Raw genomic sequence first — 15,606 nt, forward strand, 5'->3', positions numbered from 1 at the left:
CTGCGACACGAGCTTAACGCTATCGCGTTAATACGGGGTGGGATTCCTAATCCATAAGGGCATAGCGGGCAACATTGACATAGTCTACCATATCAATGAGAGGGTAGCAGCAGTCGTAATCAAACTTAATAAGAGGTATAGATTAAAGGTAGTACAAGCCTACGCTCCAACATCCAGTCACGATGAGGAGGAACTAGATCAGTTTTATGAAAATGTTGAATTAGCGATGAGAAGAGTGCAAACTCAGTATACTGTAGTAATGGGCGACTTCAATGCAAAAGTGGAGGAAAATCAGGCTGGTGAACAAGCAATTGGCCACTACGGCGTCGATTCTAGAAACGCTAGAGGAGAGATGCTGGTAGAATTCGCAGAAAGGAATAAGCTTCGAATAATGAACACCTTTTTCGGGAAGCGTATCAACAGAAAGGGGACCTGGAAAAACCCTAATGGTGAAACAAGAAATGAAAATAACTTCATGCGTTCTGCTGAGCCCAGCATAGTGCAGGATGTAGAAGTTATAGGTAGGGTAAAGTGCAGTGATCATAACTTAGCGGGGGCTACGATTCACCTCAATTTGAAGAGAGAAAGAGCAAAATTGCCCAGGAAGAAACAGCTCACCCTAGAGGCAGCAACGTTAAAAGCAGTCAACTTCACGCTGGTACCTGCGAACAAATATGCAGCCTTAGGACAGAGAGATGATGATGACATAGAGATAATGAATGAAACCGTAACTAGGCTGGCTTCAGAGGCAGCAATTTAAGTGGGAGGCAAGGCACCAAGGCAAATAGTAGGCAAGCTCTCCCAAGTAACAAAGGACCTAATAAAGGAACGACGAATAATGAAAGTGTCCAACTCAAGAGATAAGATAGGATTCACGGAACCTTCAAAACTTATCAAGATGGCGAAAATAAGTGATCTTGGAAACTATTACGTGAGAAAGACTGAAGAAGCCGTAAAAAATGTACGAAGCCTGAAATCAATGAGAAAGAAACTTGGCATAGGACAAACCAAGACGCATGCACTGAAAGATGAGCAGGGTAATATCATCAGCAATCTCGAAGGTATAGTAAAAGCAGTGGAAGAGTTCTATACTGACCTGTACAGTACCCAGAGGAGTCAGAATACCTCAATTAGAAATGGTAATGAACAATAGGGAAACTCCTTCCTATAACTAGCGATGAGATCAGATTGGCCTTGCAAGACATGAAACGAGGAAGAGCCGCAGGAGAATATAGAATTACAGTCTATTTAATCAAAGATGGGGGAGACATAATGCTTGGAAAACTGGCGGCTCTTTATACGAAGTGTCTATCGACTGCAAGGGTCCCAGAAAACTGGAAGAATGCAAACATTCTATCAATCTACAAAAAGGGAGACGTTAAAGAATTGAAAAATTATAAGCCCATTAGCTTACTCCCAGTATTATATAAAATATTTACCAAAATAATACCCAATAGAATAAGGGCAACACTGCACTTTAGTCAACCAAGGGAACAGGCTGGCTTCAGGAAGGGATACTCTACTATGGATCACATCCATGTCATTAGTCAGGTTATCGAGAAATCCACAGAATGCAATAAGCCTCACTATATAGCTTTCATAGATTACGAAAATGTAAGTAATTCAGGAGCGATACCAGCAGTCATAGAGGCATTGCGTAATCAAGGAGTACAGAAAGCTTACGTAATACCTTGGAAAGTATCTACAGAGGTCCCATGGCTACCTTAATTCTACACAACAAAAGCACGAAGATACCTTTAAAGAAATAAGTCAGATAGGGCGACACAATCTCTCTAATGCTATTCACAGCGTGTTTGGAAGAAATATTCAAGCTATTAAGCTGGGAATGCTTATGAGTAAGGCTCGACGGCGAATATCTCAGCAGCCTTCTGTTTGCCAATAACATTGTTCTATTCAGCAGCAATGCAGACGATTACAACGTATGATTGAGGACCTTAAACGAGAGTGTAAGAGTGCGATTGAAGATTAGTATGCAGAAGACAAAAGATAATGATGTATAGCCAGGCAAGGGAACAAGAGTTCAAGATCGCCAGTCAGCCTCTAGAGTCCGTGAAGGAGTACGTTTACCTAGGTCAATTAATCACAGGGAACCCTGATCATGAGAAAGAAATTCATAGAAGAATAAAAATGGGTTGGATCGCATACGGCAGACATTGTTAGCTCCTGACTGGAAGCTTACCGTCGTCATTGAAAAGAAACGAAGGTGTACAATCAGCGCATTTTACCAGTGCTGACATATGGGTCAGAGACTTGGAGACTGACAAAGAAGCTTGAGAACAACATCAGGACCGCGCAGAGAGCGATGGAACGAATATTTCTAGGTGTAACGTTAAGAGACAGAAAGAGAGCGGTTTGGATGAGAGAACAAAGGGGTATAACCGATATTCTAATTGACATTAAGAGAAAAAAATGGAGCTGGGCAGCTCATGTAACGCGCCGGTTAGATAACCGTTGGACCCTTAGGGTTACAGAATGGTACTAATAGAAGGGAAACGCAGTCGAGGTAGGGCAGAAGACTAGGTGGAGCGATGAAATTAGGAAATTCGCAGACGCTTGTTGGAATCGGTTGGCGCAGGACAGGGGTAATTAGAGATCGCACGGAGAGCTCGTTGTCCTGCAGTGGACATAAAACAGAATTATTATTATTATTATTATTATTATTATTATTATTATTATTATTATTATTATTATTATTATTATTATTATTATTATTATTATTATTATTATTATTATTATGCACGCTTTGCGTCACTTTTACACAACCATCACTTGTCGGTTTCAGCCTTCGTATACTTTTAACTGCAAGTTATTCATTCCTCGTTCATAAACAAATATGTTGCCCGGAGCAGGCGCTTTGAACTTATTTCTTTCCTCCGTGCTTTGGGCCTGTGATGTCATGCGAAGCTTGTGTGGAAATTTTAAGACGTCTTTGCGTCTTTTTTGACTTATCAAGCCTCTGCTGCTCACGCCGGAAGTGCAAGAAATGTGTAACCTACCGATAAAGCTTGATTTAATGGTTATCTAGTCGCTCCTTTAAATGAAGAATAGCTGAGCGCGTTGCCGGCGCTTACGGGCGTACATACGTAGAAATGATTTCATAGAGAACCGCCGAACTGATTCTAATGAAATGTGTTGCCTAAGGAAAAAGTACTGAATTATATGGATTAAATGAATCAGAATATTGATTCAGGGCCTCAATGTCTGCTTTCTTTTTATTTAGATGTGTAAATATGGGAAGGTATGCTACAACATAGCCGGCTATCCCGAATTCCCAAATTTGTTACTTAAAGCAACAATAAAAAAGGAAAAGTGAGAATACAGCGTCAATAAGCACGATACACAAGCGAACGCAAGCGCCAGACATTGTCCAATATTTGCACAAAAAGTGACGAAATTCGGCAACCTTAAAAAATGAATAACTGAATCACGAAATTTACAGATATGTAACTCCGTACCAAGAACAGATATCGCAGTTATGCGAATGGCTTCTATTAAAGCACCTGAAGTGGACCAATTTGATATGTGAGCTTGCACATTTCGTGAAAATGTCACACTATATACGAGAGTTGCGCAAAAGGGCTATTTACAAATCAGTCGTAAAACACATAAATTTGCCCGTTATAGATATTTGAATGGGTATAGTTTAAAGAAATGTGATGAGTTACTCGATTTTAAGCGTGATATTTGAGGTTTTATCAATTCTTTCTGAATGCGCGATATTCTAGGATTCTTCTGAAACATCTATAAGGCAAGTTCAGTGTTTACTGCAAGCAGTCGGTAGTTCTTAACTTCTTTCTTTTAAGTATGCGATAAACCTAATCAGATTAGTTGCATTGGATGCCGAACAAAATGACTTCTCCATCCCCATATATTAATATAGAAGCGCCCGAAGTAAGGCCTTCTTTCTTTAATTTCAGCTCGAAAGTCGCCTTGGTTTACATTTCCTACCGTCGCAAAGTATTGAGTCGAAGGTAGTGGAGTGAGCCTCGCGATGCAACTTGGCAAGTTCAAGAAAAAGTCAGCAAACGATGACCTGAACGACGTCCTCTGCCACAAGATTTCTTCGCGATCCACTGTTATCAATTGGTAATTCATATGTCTTAACGCTTAAATTCAACATGCGGCTACCTCGCTGGTTGCAAAATACTTGAGGGCATTTCGTCATCCTATAGATGTTGCGGCTGTGGACCTGGAAGATACATTGTCGCAGCGAACGCCGAGGACTTCCAACGCACTTTGTGTTTAGTTTTGAGGCGCAATATAGACGCAATACTTCACCGCCTTTACAGAGTACAGAGTCGAGTGTAACAGTTTAGTGTCTTGACGGAGGTCGCGGCGTATGACAAAGTTTGTCACTTACGAAATTATTTACGGTTATTGCTTTATTAATCATGTCCAATTGCATACCTAAGATTTTTCATTAATTTCCTTCATCCCTTGTAAGTTTCTTGATTAATAAAGTTGGGTAGTTACTAGTTAGTTGTGAGCGAGCAACCGAGCGAGAGAGACGCCGGCACTGCACAGCTTGCGAAGGCGAGTCGCGCTCTTGTATTGAACCCTTGATTACGTCCAATAACAAAACTCTTGCCCATTTCGGAAGCTATGCGTTCTTTGCTGTCCTTTTTTCGTGGACGTTTCGCCCACATCGGTCACGGCGAGACGGTGCCGCCAGAAAAGCGATGACCCCGAGCTTTGACTCCCAGCTGTTCGCCCAGGCACGCCCCGCACGACGCGGGGTGCGTCACCCGCACCCCAGGTGGACAGCTGCTGGTGTGTGCCGGTCCTGTCGGCGATGGCCATGCTGCTAGTGTGCCTGCCGTCTTCATACATGCCGCTGCTGTATGTCGCTTTCATCGAGGACTACGACATAAGCCGGGAGAGCGCTTCTTGGCCCGAAAGCATGCTCGTCATGGCCACCCACTTGTCCGGTACAGTATGTGCACGGTGTGCTCTTTATCCTCGTTTTGTACCTCTTTTTTCTCTCTCTCTCCATCTCTCTCTCTCTCTCTCACCATGCAGTGCTTTATATATCCTTTCACCTAACGGCGACACCGACACGCCCGCAATCTCGTTCTACTCATCTTCCCTTCCATACGCTTACTGCAAAAGAGGGGAGATCGTACCCCTATCTAGTTAATAAAACACACTGACCACCCGGCTACGATCTCAAGAAGTTTCCAGTTGCGTGCCCAAAAATAGGTGTATTTTCTACTCTGCTAACCAAAAAGATTTATTTTACGTGTCCCTATGATAACACCTCTTTCGGCCGAAGCCGAGTAACCTTTTAAGGCTGTACGGAAAAATGGACACACGATTCTTCTTCTTTTTTCGTGCATCATTTAGCAGCATTTGGCGGTACGTCCTCTGCCGAGTCAAACATATGTTTGTGCCACCCGCATTTCACGTGATTGTTTCAGGTCTAGTTCTGGGAGCGCTACAACGTCACCTCAGCGCCACCAATATGATTGTCCTGGCCTCTTCACTTGCGTCCATTGCTTTAGTTTTGTCCTCGTTCATCAGTGGCGTCGCCGGAATGTCCATCACACTGGGAGTCATGTACGGTAAGAAAGCCTGTCCTTCACCCCCTTTCTAGACATTTTCGTTCCAAAAGCTTTCTGTGCACTTCGGCTGAAGTGACTTGGCCTTATTTTAAATATTCGAGCAGCTTGACAAGCCCGTCGAACCCTACAGCGCGTGGCCGCAGTCGGCAATAGTGTTTGATGAAAATAAAAATTACATGTCTGGGTATTCGCCCGAACTAAACGAATTGAACATAAATAACAACACTCAATGCAATTGAAATACTATAGCAAAGCATGCAAGTGAAACAAAAAATACATAGCAGTATCAATAGAGCAGCAACGGATGCAGAAGTATCACGGGCACAGTAAGATGCTATAACCACAAAGATAAATAGTTACATGAAGGACCTTACACAAGACATATTTAACAGTGAAAACGACGAATACACAAGAAAGGAAAAGTACATCACGGTGTTGAACCAGTACCAACTTGGTCAAAATGCCCATTATTCTACAAGGCATAGTGACGATTGCAATTTATACTGATGGTATAGATACACTGTGACAAACCAACATTTGCGTACTTTCTTCCTTCGCATTCATTCACGAAAAAAAATCTGTAAAGCTCTCATCTTAAACTTGTACTTCTTCCTCTTGGCCTATCCCACGCCATAGGTCGACAAAATGAACGGAACTCACTCAGACTCACTCACAAACTATATATTTTGCTTAGGGCTCACTCGGACTCAGACTCATCAATATTCTACTCGGCCAGTCTCACTCGGGTTCAAACTCCCCAAAATTCTACTCAGCAGGGCTCATTCGGACTCATACTAACCAAAATTCTATAGTCGGTTGGGCTCACTCAGACTCAGATTCGCGGATGGTTCTGAGTCTGAGTGAGTCGACTCATGCGCAAGTTTGCTGACCCATGTCTCCCACCATATCCTAGAAGGGGATGTTAGAACACTTTCTTGACTTCCTGTCATCACTCGCTCTATTCGCCATGCTCCTCTTACCTTTTAGACACTTCCGCGAGAAACGTCCCTTTCGACTTGGTTCGCATTGTTTATTTTTTACTAAGCACAAATACCAGAGCGTTTCAAGCTTGGAAAGTGCCTGAACGTTACCTTGGCGATGGTACACATTATTTCACAGTAATTTCGCATGTATACTAAACATATGCGATGAAATATGTGCAAATATAACGAGAACCATTATGAACAATCAGTTTTGCTCTTATACATATAACGGAAGTTTTAGCGAACACTTTAAATTTTTTTAATGTTTACTGTGGCAGATAGCGCAACTCTAGTCCATGAGTTAGTCTACTCGAAGAGGCGAACATTATGTGCACAAGAAAATTGAAATGTAAAATCGACTACTTAACAAAAATTCACTGATTAAGATTTTAACTAATTGTCTTATGGCCCATATTGCAATTTACAAATTCTTCGAACTGCCACAGCGCTATAGCCATTCTGCCGTGTCGCGACAAGTAACGCAGCGTCTAGTGCTCACCGATAAAACGTCGTTTAGTGCATTGAAGCACAAAAGTAACAGGAATGCCAATGCATTTCTCCGCAAAGCTCAGGAATTAATATCTCGAAACTGGTGTCATCCTGAATCTTTTTCCAATTGGATCTACCTGGCGAACTCCACGGCTAGAATTTGTAAATTGCAATATGGGCCATAAGGTAATTAGTTTGAAACGTCATTATTGAATTTTTATTAATTAGTTGGTTACGCATTCAATTTTTTGCGCAAGTAGTGTCCGCCGCTTCGAGTAGACCAGCTCATGAACTAGAACTGCACTATTTGCCACAGGCAACCTGTAAGAATTTTCGAAACTGTTCGCTGAAACACTGCATACCACGTGTCCCATTTAACTTGCCGGGAAACCGTGACGGCGCACTTGGGACTCTAATTTCGTGCACTCATCTTGTTCTGTAGATAGGCGCGCCCGGAAGGTAGGTTCCTTTTGTCCCCTTTAGCAATAGAAACATAGTCTTGCGCAAGCTTTGTCCGTCTAATGCATTTTGGCGGATCTGCACGGCCAGCATATGCTGTTGTCAATTACGTAAATCATTTTTGCTTGACGTGTCATTGCGTAGATAATAACGGGATATCTCAACTGTACCACGCCAGTGGCCTGCTCTTCAAGAAGTCAGCCCTTCACTAATGATCAGCAGGCTAAATAAAATGATCCTGGCTCTGGGGGCGGCGCACGGCGACAATAGGAAGGCAGCCAAGCCATTCCGTATGTGGCATTGTGGAGGACGCTCTAGTCCGTCAGCAATACTTAAAACGAAATCCTTTGCGATACGGGTAGCTTCACAAGAAAGCGACGCAGGACTGTGATGGTAGTTCAATGAGCAGAGAAAGAAGAAGCGGAAGCTGATGTTTTGACATTCTTTGCTGCTAATCTTCACGGTAGTGTGCGCGACACCAGTCCGGAGGCCGGAACCTCAAGGTCATCAACGTGGAGGATTTTTAAGAAAGCTCATGCACCCGTAGCAAGTACAGCTCCATCAAAAAACTGAGGACCAAGATGTTGAAAACTTACTTGACTTTGCACATTGGATTATCAGTAAATGTGAAGAAGAATCGGACTTTCTCACTCGCGTGCTTTGGACGGATGAGGCTAATTTCTCCAGAAACGCACAAGTTAATCTTCAAAACGCGCATTACTGGAGTGACAGGAATCCCCACTTGCTGGCACGAACACGACACTAATACCAACGGTCGTTTAATGTTCGGTGCGGTTTTTCTGGTGGAAACATTATCGGACCCATGTTTTTTTACAACAAATTAGAGACGCAACGCTACGTCAACGACATTCTCGAGGGCCCCGTTAACGACATCTGCTGCAACGTTCCACTTGCGCGTCTTCGGAACATCTGGTTTCAACACGATGGTGCTCCTGCGCCCAGTAGTAGTCAGTCTCGAGGATGGCTCGACAAGCTTTTTCCTGAACAGCGGATGGGACGGCACGGACCTGTACCCTGGCCTGCAAGGTAGCCGGACATGACACCGCTGGACTTCTTCTGGAGCTATGCGAAATATCGCGTGTATAGCAGCGAAACTACCACACCCGATGCCCTAAAGGCAAAAATAAGCAGAGTCTGCCGCGAGATTCCAGTGTCGTTGATCAAAGCTGCAACAGCACAAGTGTTTGAAAGAAGCAGGTACTGTGTTGCTTTATACAGTGACCCCTTTGAGCACGTGCTATAACTGGCCGTGGAAAATAACCGCTCAGAACTGGTGTAAAACGTGACTATTTAACGCACCTTCATGATGTCACCCTATCCGTACATAGAAAAAGCTTGCGACAAAGAGAGGAATGGGTAAAAACTGCTTCGTTTTGCCTCTTTTGCGGAGTTCAGGAGACAGAATTTCTTGTTTAGCTTTGTTTCACGATACGCGAAGGTTAAAGCTATCCCAAGTGGCTCATGATCGAGCACTATATTCTTGCTTCAGCAGATGCTGACGCTTATCGACCCCACTAGTTAGGTTGCGAAACCTCTCGAGCCGTCTTATCCTACATGACGAAGCCTTGTACAATGCGGCGATACACGAAGGCAGCCGTATATCTTTCAAAGGTTGCTTGGAGGTGCTTGAGTAGCGGCGCGCGAGCGTATTTAGGGAACTTTTTTTTTCTTGAAAAAAACAACAACCAGCACACTTCAGCACGAAATAAATGCTTGATTCGGAGGTTATTCAAGGTGTCCTACAACTTTGTAATTGACATGTTTGCGATTCAAGCAGTAATTAAAAAGTTCGGTAATTAAAAGCAATTAATTTGTACTTCGTCACGAAAGAAATACTAACTACACACGACTGCCGCTGCTATGCAGTCCGTACAATTTCTCTAGAGCTCATGGTTCTTTCTTTTTCAATCTCGGTGCAATTTAACTGGGACACCCGGTATAATTCAGAACGTGAGCACGCATTCCAATTACTCTATCTTCACGCATTGTCCAGGGGCAAATCAACGAGTCAGACAGGCAAAAAATACCTTTCTAATCCTCGCTGTACCACTGTGTTCTGGTCGAAAAGTGCGGAAGAACCTAACAATACGAACCCGAATATAACGCGAGGCGCGGTCTTATATTCATGCAAATACTCTATGTTGGTTGTAGGCTACAAACTGAGCACGCGTTAGCGCTTTAGAAGGCTGGAAGCGTAAACTCACCACAAAACTAATATCTACGAATACATTTCTGTTGAAAACAAGCTAGTAGAGCGAAGTTTTCTTTTGCAGCAAATTAAAAAATGGGGGGGGGGGGGGGGGGGGAATGAGAACTGTGATAGACAACTAGCAAAGGCACCGAAGCACTCAACATTGGCCATCACAGAGGCACTCAACATCGGTCACTTTGGTCCGTTATATTTTGTGAATAAAGTAAATAATAAAACCTAATATTGCACCCATGTTTTTCGTGACATAAGCGGACTTCCATTCATTCTTTTTTTAATTGGGACTCGAGTTATCTTTTTATTTTTTTTATTATGTAGGCTTCTTTTCTCTTTTTTTTGAATCTTGGTTCTTCAACTATTTCTTTTTAACTTGTATCTTTTGAGGGAAAACAACTTTTTGGCGGAATGTTGCAAAGGTGACATTCTATATTTGTCAATCTTTTCAAGTTTCGGTGTAAATTGTAAAATGCGCAAACGCGCATCAAAGTTACAAAACTTCTCTCATTTCCACAGTATTCGGATTTTTTTTATTATTTTTATTTCGTGGATAGCATAAAAATGTATGGAACTCATTTACATTTGGCGTATAAAAACGAGCGAAAAAGGTTTTCGACACAACTTTCTTGTTTGCACTGAATTCGATCGTGAGTCGGAAAGTATTGCAGTAAGTAATAGCAGGACAGGGGCCCGCGGCCCCATCTGCATATATTTTTTTCTGAGCTGGGAATGCTTCTTCGAAATAAAATTGTCTGTTTCGTGCAGTTTGTATGTGCCTACATAACATATAACCATATCAGCGGACATGCATGTTCGATTTCTCGTGGAATCACCCTGCTTTGGCCGCGGCGTGGATAAAGGCAGGTATCTATAAATGGAGGCTTTTATTTTATACAGGGACCACCGCGATTTCGAACATTGCTCATGTAAACATTCGTTCGGTTGTATAACTACTAGGTGACTTGAAAAAGTACTCTGCAGTGGAAGTGCTTAGCGCACTAATTCATTCGAGGCTGTTGGGTATTTGTCTTTCTTCTGTATTACCACTCAAAGATGTAATATCGGTGCGAAAAGTGTACACGCCGAGCAAAATAAGCGACAAGCTGGAATTCTCTGAAGCTTAGTCATGCAGTAACGAACTCAGATATGCAGATGCACAGTGTAAGTGCAATTGCGAGCAACATCTTGTAGGCCAGTTGTGCCCAAAAAGGCCTTAATTTCCAGCCTAGAGGCAAACGACACTGTAAGGACGGCCATGTTTTCATGTTTCGCTGCGGAAGGCGTAGTTTTGCACTAGGAGATCGGGATAGGACTCGCTATTGCATATTACAGCAAAGCTGTATATGGCTAGGTTCCTGGGTGTTTTTTTTTTATGCATGCATAGAAGAGGTTCGCGTAGACCAAGAAATCGACGCGCCCGGCGTCGAGGACGCTCGCCCGCGCCGACAACGTCGGACCATAAACGCTAAAGACGCGTTTACAGCCCGACGTTGTGTGTGCACCTCTTTACCGTGACGTCAACATCGCCTAGCGACGTTATCAGCAGTTGCATCATAGAGAAAGGATTCAACAAGAGCTGACACTCCCATAGAGCCCAGCGGCCGGATTGACTGCAGCGCACTAAGCCGCCGGCGTTAATACCTGAACCACACTGCATGTTTCGAGAGCGCGCGTTTTGAACGCAAGCTGGTACGCGTTACGCCGGCTGCGTTGATTTTTTCTTCTTTTCTTTTTTTGCTTCTACAGCTCAACCGCGTGCGTATCTCGTGCGAAATCGTTTTGTAAGATAACGCTGAGGAGCTTAAAAACTAAGAACTCGAAAATTCTGTCTTCTGAACGACTGAAAACAGGCTTTGCACCCACGCATTTCTTTTGAGTGCGAGTAGAAGGCATTCTGCGAGCGTCTAGCATGGTCTGCTGAGAGCCTGTGTTGTGGCCACCTCTGTGTATTCGTAGCCTACTATCGCGTCGATTGTAGCCAAGTTCTATTGGAAACGCGCAATAGCCCGTGTATTCGTGCTCTTAAAGTGCAGGAAATAATGCCCGGGAATGAATGATTGGGAAGTCAGATGTTTTATTCATAATTTATAGTATGGCTAGCAATGATTCAGGTATTTTCGACGCCGGTAAAAGTGAATTGCTTTTGTTTGTAATGTCGCTCATTCACCACTTTGGCACGTTTCCCCTCAACACGAAGCATTCCTATAAGGACTAAGTACCAAAAGGACACATGCTTGTAATATACTTTTTTCGGCTGATGCCGTCCGGTGGAGCTTCGTACAGGAGCTGTACTGTTTACCTGGTGCCACAACGTTGGATGAACGCACAAGAAGCCGGGAACGAGCATATATTGAGCGAAATGAACATTTACTCGTTTACAAGGTGTTTTGCGCCTACTTTATGAAATAGCACATGGCACAGATTCGATGGAGGCTTGTAAAAATTGTTCGCAACCATTTTAATAAACGAAACCGCCCGCAATTGAGCAGTAGAACAAAAGGCGTTGCAGAGTAGCACAGCGCGTGCGAGCTAACGTTTAAAACGCGCGCGCCCAAAACCGAAACCGGAAGGAGTTAATCCCATATGCTTTGTGCGCTACAGTCAATTCGGCCGTTTGGCTCTATGGGAGCGCCAGCTCTTGCTCAATGTCCTTCTCTGTGCCTAGACTATCGTGTAGCCGCCTTCCGTCCTAGGAAGAAAAGCAGCGTGCCCGTGAAGATTGCCTTGGCGACCCGAAATGGGAGTGGGCACAGCGGCGGAGGAAGGAGAGGAGCGGGTCGCCAACGCCAAGCGATGCCCGTCGGAACCCCCAATACCGTGAGGAGGACAGGTTCGGCATTCAATGCTGTGCCCATTTCAATGTAGCAACCACGCGTCATCGGTTATGTATAGGCTTGACATTTGCTAAAAATCTTTCCAGCATCGTCGTTCAGCCCACGGCCTTCTTCCATAGTGACCATAAAGCTAGGATCACTATGGTAAAAAAAATAAAGGACTGAGATCACGAAGTCACGTGTATGTGTCTTTATTCAATCAATATAATAATCACCATATGTTAAATCAATATAGTCGTCGCTATACGCAGTTTCGCTGATTATCCACTTTCACAGAGTGGAATGGCACTAAGTTTGCTTTCCTTCTGTTATCTGCAGGTCTTGGCTTGGGAATGTTCGTCATTTCTGCCACTGCCTACAACCTGGCTCTTTTCGACAAGTACAGAGGCACCACCATGTCACTCATCTATATCGCCTGGAGCGCCGCCGGCATAGTTGCTCCGTTGTTGCTGAATCGCCTCCGCGTCGCCTATCCTCTCAAGGGAGCGCTGCTGTTGACCGGTGCCCTGCTGATGCAGGCAGTTCCCCTATCCATGCTCCTCAGCAACCCATCGCCAGTAAAGATTGCCCGCTTTGCCGCTTGGCTTCCAGTTACAAGGATTGCGTCGGCAAATACCGTTAGCAAGGAACAACTTCCTCTTCCGTATCAGTGTGCACCAAGGCATGATCGCCACAGTGACGCATCGAGAACTGGGTCATACAGGACGGCCGGGGAGTCTATGGGAGAGGTTAAAGCAGAAGAGTCACTTCGCTTCAATGACAAGCGTCAAACAAGAGATCACACTTACGAAAGCCTGGAAGAGACAAGCAAGTGTTCTACAGGTCCCGATCCTGGGAATGCGTCGAGCCCGTTGAAGCATGTGGCAAGCCTGCTCCACACCCCAACCTTCTACATCCTTCTGGTCGCCACTGTGGTGGCAGACTACTCGCAAATGTCGTTCGGCACGACAATTGTAGACTACGCTGTCGACAAGAGCATCAAGCCGGAAGATGCCGCGCAGCTTGTGGCGTTCAGCGCCGTGGGGAAGCTGCTGGGGCGAGTCGTCGTTGTGCCGTTGTCGGACATGGCTCCTGCTAGTCGCTGTCCCCTCCTGGCGGTCGGCTTCGCACTCGAATCCCTGTCGTCACTCATGATGACGGACGCCAGCTCTCTTGTCAGCATCGCGGCCCTACAGATAACCGAAGCTGTGGCGCAGGGGTACTCTGCACCAGCGCGGAGCATCCTGGCTGCCGAATATCTAGGTCTGGACAAATTCATGACCAGCGCGGCCTTCAATGGACTGGTCATGATACCAGTATCCTTTGGCGCTCCTTCGATTCTGGGTGAGCACAAGCAGCCGCGTCACTTGTCCCGATATGGCTGAATGGCTATAGTGCTCTGGCACTTCGAAGAAACTTTTAAGCCACCACTGCGTTTAAGAGCTTTCAACTTTATCCCCAGCCCTTAAGGGTTATGACACAAGGAGCTTGATTGAGGAGATCAGGGAAGTAATACGTGGTTCTCGGTAAACCTCCTCTCCCTTGCGATATCAACTGGTGCACCGCTGTGGAGGAAATGCAACCGCGAGGGCTCGGTTACTCACTACACTCCTTTCGGAGGATCCAAGAATAAATTTCGAACGAACAGTCAAACCGATAAAAACAACGGTCACACGTCCGCTGCAGCAGCAGCCGTAGTATTCGATCGCTCACCGCTAATACTTCTACTGACACCTTTCACATAGAGTAACATAGTAGACACCATATTAATGTATGACTTCCACTTATGCGCAAATTCTGACAGCACAACTTATCCACAAAACAATCACTGCGATATAACTACACCCTGCCCATTATTCTTGTGTATCGCACAATCAGTGACTTCAGCTTCGACGCCAAGGTTATAAATGCAAAAATCAACGCTCTTTTTAATCATGGCGTATGTTGCATCGGAGTAGTGTGCAGTCATACTGCTTATGAGCCTGTGCGCGTCCAGGACTGTTGTATAGAGCGGCTACTCGGAAAGGTACGTTTATATACGTAATCTACACGTAAGCACTTGGATATGGAGATATACTGCCAACTGCACAGCCATTCGAAGTTCGACAAGAGCCATGCAATAGGCAATCTTCTTTTTTTCGGCGAATCACGCAGGACACCAAATTTTTCCCTTCCATTGTATTTTATGAACAAAAAAAACTTCGGCCGCACTTACACATTTTTCAAAACACAAGGTTTCATAAAACGTAAGACAGAAAATTGATAGAATGTAAATAAAAATATTTGTAAGGCCAAGACACGAGAGTGCTTCAAGTGTTATAAAATACAGCTACTTTTATCCTGCCGCTCACAACACACCAACAAAGGGTAACTGGGAAAATGTAGGGTTTCTTTTTAGCATTATACAAGTCTGTCAACTCAAGTTCTTGTAGCGTTGAACGTTTTGGACAGCACGTAGTAAATTCAAAGACAACAGGCATAGTCAGTTCAACACATTTTGTCCACGTAAACAACGTTGGGATAAAGAATGTCGTCCTCTTGAATGCCAGACACCTTTTCTTTTGAATTGACAAAGTTGCCCGAGCGCAGAACGTTGTCCGAAACGCACTTACGCAGACTTTAGACTGCCTCTGCGCTAGTGTCCTATATCGATGGGTCTTCCCCTACGACTCCATGTCATCATGTGGCATTTTGTATATGTAGGTCATGGGGCTGATTGGGTTTGGCTCTTGCTGTTATCGCGAAACGTGTAGTTTTGAGCCCGCATGCACGACCATTCTAATTGGCCTACTGCGCTATTTGCAGGCTTCTTTCGTGACAGCAAAGGTTCGTACAGAGGGTTCTACCAGATGCTGGCCAGCGTGAACGCTGCAGTTGCCATCATGCTCTGCGCGTTCTCTGTTCTTCACTGCACCCACGCCCAGCGAAGTAAGGTGTACCAGATCAGCAAAAAACAGAAGACTACAGACCCGCACACGGCGCGTAACGTCGCGTTACCTCTTTATCACACCACGGTAACCGAAGCGACTTTGAGCACCATTAGACCAGACTGA

The 15,606-nt window shown here is 44.6% G+C and overlaps 1 protein-coding gene across 1 annotated transcript in view; it reads left to right on the forward strand.

Annotated features, from left to right (window-relative positions):
* The window catches only part of LOC139046693 (monocarboxylate transporter 12-like), a 92,106-nt gene extending 76,500 nt beyond the window's left edge, over positions 1-15,606 (forward strand). Inside the window, exons 3-6 of the mRNA XM_070537996.1 lie at positions 4,725-4,949; positions 5,439-5,582; positions 12,893-13,897; positions 15,359-15,606. Of these exons, the coding sequence (XP_070394097.1) occupies positions 4,814-4,949; positions 5,439-5,582; positions 12,893-13,897; positions 15,359-15,606 (1,533 nt within the window). The 5' untranslated portion in view covers positions 4,725-4,813. The remainder of the gene's footprint in view (positions 1-4,724; positions 4,950-5,438; positions 5,583-12,892; positions 13,898-15,358) is intronic.

Source organism: Dermacentor albipictus, chromosome 4 (assembly GCF_038994185.2).
Source record: "Dermacentor albipictus isolate Rhodes 1998 colony chromosome 4, USDA_Dalb.pri_finalv2, whole genome shotgun sequence".
Classification (NCBI taxonomy): Eukaryota; Metazoa; Arthropoda; class Arachnida; order Ixodida; family Ixodidae; genus Dermacentor; species Dermacentor albipictus.